At 26.2% G+C, this 12099-nt stretch overlaps 1 protein-coding gene across 1 annotated transcript; it reads right to left on the minus strand.

The window, feature by feature from the left end:
* Nucleotides 1-7649: 7649 nt before the first annotated feature.
* LOC149515058 (xylan O-acetyltransferase 1-like) lies at nt 7650-10048 on the minus strand. The gene is made up of 2 exons (XM_089742900.1): nt 9432-10048; nt 7650-8474 (listed from the first exon to the last, which is right to left on the minus strand). The coding sequence occupies exons 1-2, from the start codon at nt 9795-9797 to the stop codon at nt 8247-8249; spliced, it is 594 nt and encodes a 197-aa protein (XP_089599026.1). The 5' UTR covers nt 9798-10048; the 3' UTR covers nt 7650-8246.
* Between the last annotated feature and the right edge of the window lie 2051 nt (nt 10049-12099).

The following is a 12099-nucleotide window of genomic DNA, read 5'->3' on the forward strand; positions in this document are numbered from 1 at the left end:
AAAATCAATTTAAAAAAAATTTTCTACCTAGAAATTCTCGAGGTGATCATTTTCATATTCATCTCTTAATTCCATCAATGAAGATTTTTACTTACCATTAAGAATTAATTTAATTTATTAGCAAATAAATGATCATTCTTTTGTATGGGAAAATTTATAAAAATTTTCTCAACTTCTTGATAGAATTAATTTAGAAAAATTCCTCACTTAAAAATTAAAAAAAAAAAAACATTTATGTTCTTCTCTTAATTTCATTATAGAAAACTTTTATTTACCTTTAAATTTTATGTTTATTAATTTATTGGTAATGGAGAAGTAAATAAAATTTTTATATTGAAAAGTTCTTAAAAATTCTTCAAAATTTTTTGATAGAATTAATTTGAAAATTCTCAATAAAAATTTTTTAGAAAATCGCATTTGCGTTGTCCTCTTAATTCCATCCTTAGAGATAACTTTACTTATGTTTAAAATTAATTCAATCACATGTTAGAAATGCAAAGTCTTCTAACTTATCAAGCATATCATAATAAATTAGAATTTTGTATATAATCTTTTCTATGTGTGTGTTTTTTTATAGTTTTATTGTCAAATATTTAAATTTGCATGACATAAACAAAATAAATGAATAAACGAAAACCATATAAATAAATAAGATAAAAAATACCAAATGTTTGGGCTGGAAGGAAATCCAAGGCAATAGAGCTGGTTGAAGTAAATTTATTGGTTATGAAACCGGCTTTTTCAATCCTAAGTTACCCTCTTTCTTATCTTCTTTTTCTTTTTCAGTAAAACAACAAACCCCACTTCTAATGGGAACGCTGACAACTAAGGGTTTATTTAGATGAATGATAATATTAGTTTCAATAAAATTAAAATTAATGATAAAATAAGATTAATTATTATAATAATAAGATTAAAATTAGTAATAAGATATGTATTTGAATATAAAAATAATTATAACAATGAAGTAAATTATAGTGAAAATAAAAAATAATTATTAAAGATATTAAAATAAAAATTGTATGTAATAAAAAGTTTACATAATTGAATATTTATAAAATTAATAAAAAATTAAAAAATTAATTTTTATCAAATAATAATTTTATTGATAAATAATTAAAAATTAATAAAAAATAATATATCAAATAATATTTTTATTATATCACTTTAATAAAATTATTTATTATTCCTAAACAAAAATGAAAAGAAAAAAATTATTAAGAAAAGATATTTTAATAGTTATAATATTCTATAAAAGATAAAAATAGAATAAAAAAAAGTGGTCAGTTAGCCACTGAAGGTTCACTTATCAGTGACTAAAAGTCACAAAAAACACTGGATGTTTGACATCCAAATGGGTACGATGCTCAGTTGGTACAAATTTTTATAACTTGCCTTCCACTGGAGGTCCTGTTGATTCAAAACAAAGCCTAAAGTGCTTTTTTTTTTTTTTTCTTTTTGGTTCCTTGCTTCTCTTATTTGCCAAAATCGAACCTTCCTTCACTAAGCAACATTGGCGTTGCCTTTAACCACTATTCGACCACCTGTCGCCAGAAGACTCAAGCCTAAAATGTCCCAAAATCACCAGAAGAATCTCCCTTTCTCCTTTTGCACTCCTACCCAACCAGATTAACCAAACTCTTTTTCAAATTGCCTAGTTCTAAATTTCAGTCAAAACTGTTTTTGGCCAAAAAAACAAAGCAGAAAACTATTTTTGAACATTTTTACCAACTGCTGAAGTTTTCTCCATATAATTTCTACCTACTGCTTGTGTATTTTTTTTCTCTCCCTATTGTGTTGTGCGATGGGGCTTATATAGGGATCAGATTCGAACCAAGATTCCAAATTAGGCAGGAATTAAAAATTTGCTTTTATTTTTGAAAAATCTTATCATCTGCTATTCTTAAAATTCAAATGAGATCAAATCTTTTTATTTCAAACTATCTTGTCATGAACGCGATATACAAATTAATTTTATCTATTTAAATATATGTATAATGCATAAATAAATTTTATTTAATTTACATGTATAATGTACATATAAAATACATGTAATAGTTTAGGTTAATTTATTAAAAGTGAGATAATTATGAAAGAATGAAAATGTGAATTAAAAATATCAATTGTTAAAATTAAAAATATATATATTCATTTGCATTGTCTAATTTTCATTTAAAATAGAAATAATATAAATATGTAAAACAAAAATTTTAAGAAATTTCATTCACCCAAAAAAAAATAAAAAATATTATGATTCATAATTTATCAATTCTGTAACACTTGAATAAGAAGATTCACAAGTTTGGAATCAACATAAAGGAAAAAAAACTAGATATAATAGTCAACTTAAGAGCATAATAAAGAGGAGATTTAACAATTATAAACTAATATACTTATCTTTAAAAGATTGATTTGATGCAAAAATAAAAACAAAAAAATATATATCTTACAAAGTACACTACGATCTTTATTTAATGACAAAATTATAGTTATCTACGATTTTCATTAAAAATGAGATGTTGTTAATAATTCATAAATGATAAGATAATTTTTTTAAAAAAATTAATAAATGTATGTGATTTTAAATTGAGAGAGAATATATTTTATTTTAAATTAAAAACAGATAAAATAATTACTAATATTCCTAATGAATTTTACTACTACTTGAGAAATAATAATTTCTAAGATGTCTTATATATTATTTAAAACTACTATATAAATTGAAAGAATTGAATAAGTATATTTTTAAATTTCAAAAGTATTTAAAATTTGAATAATTGAATGAAAATACTTAAATGATATGAGATGCTTATAATTATCTAATAAAAAAATACAAATTTGAAGTAGTTTATTGTTCATTTAAGAAAGACCATATCATATATATAGCTAATATTTTCTTTTAACTTAAAAAAATTATAAATTTGACAGTAATATATGTAGCAACTATATCATTTCTTAATCAAGAATTTCAACATAAAAAAAAAAAAAAAAAAAACTTACCCCTTTCTCTATCGTAGCATGTTTATATAGAAAAAGAAAGTAATGTCTAGTTTATGTAGACAATTATTTTAATGAACTTCTATAAATATATATATATATAAATATATATATTTTACCTCGTCACTTATATCCCAATAAAATTTCCTTTTCAACCTAAATCACAACCATAAAAAGAAAGACATTATGAAGAAAAGCAATGAACGAATGAAAATGAAAAGAAGTGAAAATTGAGATAAAATAGTTAAAAGATTTGAATTAATCTAATATTTTTAAATTAAATAATTAATTGAATAAATTTATTTGTTAGAGAATTTAAATTATTATCCTATCCTATGTGTGAAAATTATAAGTTCTTCACGAAAACATCCATATGGCATACTTTATTAGGTATGCATGTATTTTGTAATTTAATATATATGCTATGATATGATATGATATGATATGATATATGATATGATTATTAAGAAATATATTTTAAAAGATAATATATCATCACATTTGAAATTTTTAAGTTTAAAAATATATATGTAGATTATTATTAAATTTATCTAAAAAGATATTATATTTCAATTAGATTATATAAGAATGGTCCACCCAAATGGATGGATAAATCCTACTTGATAATAGCTATATGTAGTGGTTATATTTTTGGTTTGAACCAATAAAAGGAAACTGTCATGGGCAGTTTTTAATGTATGCTGGTTTTTTTTAACTAAAACCATGAATACAAACTGCCATACTTCCCCACTTTCTCTAATATGGCAATTGACCATAACAAAAGTAAAAGAAAAATGGCAGTGGGTCATTGTATGAAGTATATAAAAAGGGTTCTAGTCGTGGTCTTTTCCTTTCTCGATGAGACATCGCATTCACCATTGTGAGAAACAAAAAGGACGAATATGTTCATCCAAATCAAGTATAAAATAAGTCTTATTTATATGGGACTATGTGATGAATCACATAAAAAACAAAAGAGGAAAAAAAAGAAAAAGGTCGGCATAGAAAAGGAAACTCTTGGAGGAATCTATTGCATTGGTGTTTAGAGACTTGTGTTATGGATAATGATTAATTTTTGAATGTGCAATCTTATCCCTAACCAATGAATGAAGTCAATGTTGCTTTTGTAACACTTCTGTAAAAGTGCTTTCACTGTACTTCCATAAAGCAAGTAAGTTTTCTTTATTATTTATGATATATGATATTGTTCATATATTATTATATTATCCTTTCGTTGTTTCAAAGCTAGGGCAGTTTGATTCACAGTTGTTTTGATGTTTGTCTTGAAACACCAAAATTGTTTACAAGTTCTTGAGTTTTTATCGAAATACATTCGAAAATCTATGAAAGTATTACACAAAAAGTGTATAATTTTATAGAACAAAGTCGTTATGAATGTTTTGGAACATTCAAAATGCAAGTTGCCAATGTTTGAAATATTTGAATCGAGTTTTCAATTTACAAAATTCATGCATTTGAATTCTTGACAAGGCATTGAATGCCCTAAGTAAATTTTTTAAAAATTAACTATTATTTTTTAAATAAAAAAGAGGCATTCAAATGCTTTTTAAGGTATTCGAATACCCAATATATATTTTTTGAAAACATGTTGCAATTTTAAAAAAAAAAAGGAAACTTTTAAAATTATTTTATCCTTGATTAATTTTGAAAGGTCAGATCACACAAAAATGATTGAGATAAGTCTTAATCATTTTTTGACTTGCGTTGACTTATGGATTCATAATTTTTTTTCTCATATTTTGTTACAAAAAATCATGATTATTTTTGTAAGAACTCCTATTGTTATAAATACTTAGGGCAATTGCTTTTAGAGTCATAAGGCTACTAATTGAATTATCGTTGCACCAAATGGATCCAAATTATGATGATATTATGTGTCATATACTTAAAGGTTAATGACATGATTAAAAAGTTGATCTTATGGGTTAACATGCATGAAAGGAGGATGTAAACATATATATGATATTAAATAGATACACTCTTTACACTTTGACAAAAAAAAAATTTCATAAATTTTTGATGTTGAATGAGAGGAAACATTTTAATGCTACAATTTTGATAAAAAAATTTATAATTTTTTGAGAAAAGGGCAAGAAAGAATGTGACCTTCTTTATTGGCTTAAGTCTCCATAGTGGCATTCAAAAAATTCTTGAATCTCTGTGTATGGCTAATAAGAATGTGAAAATTGTCATAGGAATTTATAGATTCAATCCTAGTCACTAGACAAGTGATACGTACTGATTGAGAACATAGTTTAATAAACAATACGTATGTTTAATAATGAAACTTGTTCATGTGTTCAATATGTACATACTTTATGAGACTTGTTATTTGAATTCAATCAATGTATGTTATTGATTGAGTTCTTCCTTGTGGTTAAAGGGAGTTTTAAGGTATTAATTAATTAGTTACCTTAGAATAATAAATTTTACACAATAAAATAGAATAAATGAGAATCAAACACATTAAAAATTAAATTTGATTGTGAACATAATGACTTTTTGGTTTCATTTTTATTTAAATGATTGTCATTATTTTATTTATGACATTGTAACAAAATAAATGTCTGTAATACTAGGCATTAATTAGTGCATGGATCTCTCAATATTGAATTATCTTTTGAATATGGTTTTTATATTTAAGTATATGTTTATTGAATGGGGATAATTATAGAATTTAGAATATAAAAATCTAGTATGTGTTAGAAGAACAAGAGATTTTTTAAATTCTTAATAGTCCTAGTGGAGTCTAAATATAGAAATACGTCATAAAATAGAAAGAACTAAGGGTTTGTGAAGCCTGGATAGAGAAGACTCCACTATTCATATTACATTACTAACTAGTATAAAGAATGATATCATGCATAAGTTTAGATAGCATGATATTGCTAAAAGAGATGTGGAGTGCCTTGACACTAAAGTTTGTTCAAAAAGGAGGTTAATCACACTTTGATAACTGAACAAGAGATTTAAGCTATAATTCAATCCATGCTAAATAATTAAAAGAACATAAAGGTGCACTTGACCCACAATGAGAGTATAAGACTATCAATGATGCTTCTCGTTATCTTCAATTAGAGGAAGATTGTATAAGAAGCATCTGAGCCTAGTGTTAATGTATATATGGCATACACATGTTTAAAAGAAGTTATGGGTTCAAGCATAGGCCATATGGTGAAAACAAGGAGAAAACTCCTAAAAAACCAAAGATTGGTTAAAGTGGCAAAGAAAATGGTCGCAAAGCTTAATCTAAGAAGAACACAATTAAATCAAGTGCGTTAATTGTGGTAAAGAAATTTACTTTGCTTGTGAATGTAACAAGATGAAGAAGACTCAGGAACCGCAAGCCACATACACGAAATATAAACAAAATATATTTATTTAGGAAACAATCAAATGATTGAAGTAAAGAGCATTGATAATTATAAGTTAAGTGTGTAGGTGGAAAAATCTCATCCTATATAATCTCTTGTTTGCTCTTTATATTTGATGGAATTCAGTTTCTATCATTGTTCTTCTTTGTTCAAGATTTGTTATGAATTTTAATAACACAAATATGGATTTATTTTTTAAAAAATAAATCATTATGGATCTGGATGTTTATTAAATGGTTTTGTGATGCCAATATCAATATGAATGTTTGGCATGCTATACTTGGTCATATGGGTCAATAAATAATAGATAAATTAGCAAAAGAGGGATTACAAGGTCTTATATGATAAGGTTAATCAACCATTATGTGTAACTATCTAGCAAGAGAACTGATAAGAAAACCATTTGATAAAAAACTACATTTGAAGGTCTATTACAATTGATACATTTTGATATTTGTATCCCAATGTATGTTAATACTTCATATCACATTTATTGATGATAACAAACTTTTCAATTTTGTCTACTTGATTTTCACAAGTTTAAAGCTTTAAAGTGCTTTAAAAAGTATTTGTACCTAGTAAAAAACCAATTACATAAAAATGTTAAGATGTTGAAAACTGATTATGGATGTGAGTACTTGTTTGATTAGTTCAAACAGATATGTGATGAAAATGGTACTGATAGGCTATTAACCATTCCAATGACTTCGCAATAAAAAGCTGTCGTAGAGATAAAAAATAAAACTCTTTTGAAATGGTTTGATCAATATTGACCCAAGTGAGTTTGCAAATTATTTTTAGGATGAAGTATTGTTATCAACCGTCTATATATTCAATTGAGTGTCATCCAAGTCAATTACAACCATTCCTTATGAATTGTGGATTAATAGAAAACTCAGTCTCAGTTACTTAAGAACTTAAGGTTGTACTGCCTATGTTCTTAAGTTCGCTCATTAACATGGCAAGTTAGGTCCATAATGCAAAAAGAGTATATTTGTAAGATACTCTAAACATTCTGAAAGGATATATGTTCATAAGTAAACAATCGAGTATAAGTGCAATTGAATTTTGAAACACTTTTTTGAAAAATAAATTTCCAAAATAAAAGTGAGATAAGTTAGGAAATATCTCTTTACAAGATTGGGGATGCAAATGATTTGGTAAGTTACAAATTAATTAATGCATATTCTTGATCAATAACCAACAATATCTAATCCAAGTGAGAGCATAACTAAAGTTAATGAATTTGTTGAATTTTTTTCACAAGAATCACAAGTAAGGCAAAAGAAAAGTGGATTAAAGGAATTGAAAAAGAAAGATAGAGTCTAAAGACTAAACAATGTATGAGAATTGATTAATCTATCCAACAAAACACAAATCTAGCCATTGTAACATGTTTAGATTTGTAGTTACATCATATGGATGTGAGAAATATTTTTCTAAACGAAAAATTGAAAGAGAAAATTTATATAGAATGACTTATAGGTTTCATTAATAGAGGTTAATTATACAGATGATTAACCTCTTTTTTTTTTCTCATGCTGCATCCTTTTATGTATAAAAAAATAAAATAAAATAAAATAAGTTGGCTTGCAACATTTAAATTGATCTAGCTAAAGTGTAACTTTCCTTTATTTGAAGGAATTAGCAGCCTTGAAAAATGCCTGGATTGCAACATTTTCTTCGACCCACTTGGCCCATCTCTTCAGAACTCTCCCATAAGTAATAGGGTGTTCGATTTCATCATATTCAATGGGGTCTGCATCAAATGATCCTCGCCTTCCCGTAGAACATCACGGTGAAAATGTATTAACGTCATGAATTATTTTAATGCTTTGGATTTTGCAGATAAGCTCATGGAAGAATCAAACAGCTGGTTTTAATACTTACAGGGCTTTCATGTGTCCAGTGTCCATCCACCAAATATGAGTTAAATATCAAGAAATCTACACCCTTCCAATATTCTCCACTATTCTTAATAAGTATGATTATACGATCTTTTATGCTGTGCCTCCATGGATTGTCTGAATTAGATTCAACCAGAAATGGTGCCCAATAGAACTCCACTGCGTTGTTGTATTCCTATGCCAGCATTTTTAAGAAATATGTCAAATCCACCTGTGAATGTTAATTGACAACAGAAACTAGCTCAAGGAATTACTAATGGAGTGTGGGTTCTATTTAAAAAGTGGTCATTTTCAATTGTCTCATTTCTTTTATGTGCACATCTTTTCATGTAAGTGCATTAAAAGATTTTTCCACCGGACGTGTATCATAATCATTTCAACATGGAAACAATCAGACAGTTGTCGGTAAGACAAAGTCCTCTTAAAGATTCTTCAACTGGTTTCTATTATTTCACTGGTTAAGCATGAATGATTTTGATTTTTGAGCAAAAACTATAAACTTTCCAAAAGATCTAAAACCCAGCATCTTAAACTGAATACAGAGTAACGAAGGAAGAAATATTTCTCGTTGCTAAAGATTAATTATATATAAAAAAATTATTTATAATTTAAATTTGATCGATATTTATTCAATAATAAAAATTTAACTAATATTTTTATTAAAAATGTTTATATAAAAATATATATATCAAAATTTATTAAATTTTTTTCAAATTTTATGCACTTAATTTATAAAATAAAATCTTTTAATTTATTCAATTTTATTTTTAATTTTTTTTAATAAAAAATTTTACAAACTTCACTTAAATAACTATATATATTTTTATATAAATATTTTTAATAAAAATATTGATAAAATTTTTATCATTGAATAAATATCAATCAAATTTAAATTATAAATAATATTTTTAATAAAATTTTTTATTTTTTATTGATCTTTATATTAAATTCTATCAATATATCAATTTAAATTTTTTATTAAAATTTTTATTAAATCATTTTAAAAAAATTTACAAACGTCACCAAAAATATTTTAGTTTTGTCCACGATAAAGTAGCTCAGTATCTAACTGATTATACCCTTTTTTTAATTCCTCAAGAAACAACTCAAAAATGTTACTAACAGAACTTACTTGGGCCCTGGGTTGCCATCTCCAATTCTGATAAAGAGAATCCTGTCTTCCATTCCTAATGCAACTCACTTGTTCTGAGACTGACAGAAACTTACATTCATCTTCTTTATACAAAGGATGGGTTATATTATCGAAAACCCAGTTCCCAGTGAAGAGATCACAGTCCATTGGTGGCAGCTTAACCTCCTCCTCATCTTCCTCCAGGATTCCTAGAGTTTTAAACCATGACAAGAAAATCGACCTTGCCACCTGTATAAAATCTCCTTTGTAGATAAACAATTTGACTAGAAGTAACAATATCAGGGAAACCAGAACAAGTACTTGATAGCTTTTACTTTTATGGCCGATGCTGCAGCTGTGCTTCATAGCTTGAAGAAATGAAAGGCTTGAAAGAGAAACGGACTAACCTGGAGTAGTTACCTTCAAGTAGCAGCTGGTTCAGCTATCTGCAAAAGTAAAGATTCGTCTTTCCCACTTTTTCTTTTTCATCGATTTCTGACTACATTCTTCATATCTGACAGAACCGAATTCATTCAGGATATGTTGATATCACTGCGGTGTTGGAGAAAGAATTCAGAATCTCTATGATTCTATTACACCACTTCAGATCAAGAATTCAAATTACGGACACGTTTTCGATGCTCATTTATCATGATTTATCGTAATTTTGTATATAACGAAGATTATTGCGATCATTACGGTTATTTTTTTTTAATTTCTTACAATTTATTATAAAATATAATAATTATAATTATAATAATAATAATAATTAATACTTATAATTTTTAAAGTAATTTATGATATTTTAATTTTTATTTATAAAGTAAAATAATTTTTTCATATTTTATAGTTATAATTTAGAACGAAAATGTATGTTATAAATGTTTTTCTTTATTATACGCATGAAGTTCAAAAACATAAATATTATAAATATATATGATGAAAAATATATATCTTATATGAAGTTAATAAAGATTATGATTAATTTAATTAAAAAATTAATGATGAATATTTTAGATATTTTTGTAATATATGTTTATTGGGAGAAGATGATAAACTATCTGATTGACTATAGATAAATATATTTTACTATTAAATCAAATTATCAAGTACAACATTTTAAATAACTAAATTAAACCAAAATAATATAATAGTAGCAAACTAATCTTTATTAATTAATAAAAATATACAATTAACAATAACATTAATAATATTAAAATTATTTAAAAAACTACTAATTACTTTAAAATGATGGCAAATAAAAATAAATTCACTAATTAATAGCTCACATTCCCCTTAAATTTTTATCAAAATCAATAAAAAAAATTTCTAAAATATTCAATTTCTTACCAAATCATTTGTTTTTTCCTTTCCATATTTTCACCTAAATAAGAAAAAACAAAATATAATGTACTTTTAAATATCACACGTACCTAAGAAAATAAAATACTATGATTGGTTGATTTGGTTCAGCTGAACCTAAACCTACCAAACCTTTCTCACATCCGTACATTCTTCAAATTTAACGATTAAATCTTTTTGTATTACACTCTATTGCTCACTCTCTTTTTTAAAAAATTGACAAGCATATCCCATGCTTCCTCTATCTTCTAACCTCTTCCAAGTTTCATCTACGCTATTTTTGTCTTCTTCCTCAACCCAAGCCACTGGCAATGCTACTATTGAACCTAAGCCTCTTATCTTCCCATTTTGGCAATTAAAAAATGTTTTGCTTCTTCTTAACTCTTAAGGTTTGAGATAGTTATTGATTAACTTCAACAATATATTATTTGATCTTAATTGAGGTTTGTATTTGCTGATTGAATCATAAATTTAAAGGTTTTTCTTGTTTAGAATGTAATTTTTTATATGAAACTCTTTAACTACTGAAAAAGAATAAGTTTTCGAATTACATTTTGAACTGAAAATGAAAATTACGGCTATAACGTCCTACAAAACAACAATAAGGAAGGAGAACTCACTGTTCTCCCATTGAAATTAGTGGAATAAGCAAGCAAAGAACCCAACCAAGTGCTTCTCCTTGACCCGACAAAGAAAAAAAGGAATGAACGGACTTCGCACCGGGCATAACTCCCTTTTCAGGAAACAAGAAGAAATGAAGAGGGAAGTCTGAGCTTTTCTACAAGCTCATGTCAAAATCTCTCTGAAATCTAGAACGAAAAAGAATGACCTACCTATTGGGGTTAGGAAACACCCCATCCGATCGAGATTGATCGACTGTAATGGTTGCTCGCGATCGTAAAATAAAAATGTAATAAACAATAACGACCCATTATAATCATTATTGTTGTTACACTGTTATTTTACGACCACGAGCAGTTGTTATGATTGTGAATTCCGTTCACAGCCCAATTTCGAGTATGTAACGATGACGGAGGTTACCGAAACCACAAAATAGCAACCACAATGCCACTACACAATTGCTATTTGAAACCCTGCTTCAGACTTGAGAACTATATGGTGGATACCTTATACTATATAATTTCTTATTAGTGCTTGCCTCATTCAATTCTAGAGAACCTTTAGAATATAGACTAATGCTATAAAAGTAAGGTCTTCACTCTTCAATGACCACTGTTAAGTCAATCTTTTATGCTTTTTTTTTTTTTTTGGAGATCGTAATCACTAGCCACTTATTTATTCCATG

This window comes from Durio zibethinus, chromosome 14 (genome assembly GCF_047325235.1).
Source record: "Durio zibethinus cultivar Kanyao isolate XHJ-2024 chromosome 14, ASM4732523v1, whole genome shotgun sequence".
In the NCBI taxonomy this organism is placed as follows: Eukaryota; Viridiplantae; Streptophyta; class Magnoliopsida; order Malvales; family Malvaceae; genus Durio; species Durio zibethinus.

What these genes read in the sequence shown, in the direction of transcription:
- LOC149515058 (XM_089742900.1), bottom strand. Translation starts at nt 9,797, where the DNA reads ATGAAGCACAGCTGCAGCATCGGCCATAAAAGTAAAAGCTATCAAGTA. An exon ending in GATGGCAACCCAGGGCCCAA is followed by an intron (nt 8,475 to 9,431) that starts GTAAGTTCTGTT and finishes ATGCTGGCATAG; the next exon opens with GAATACAACAACGCAGTGGA.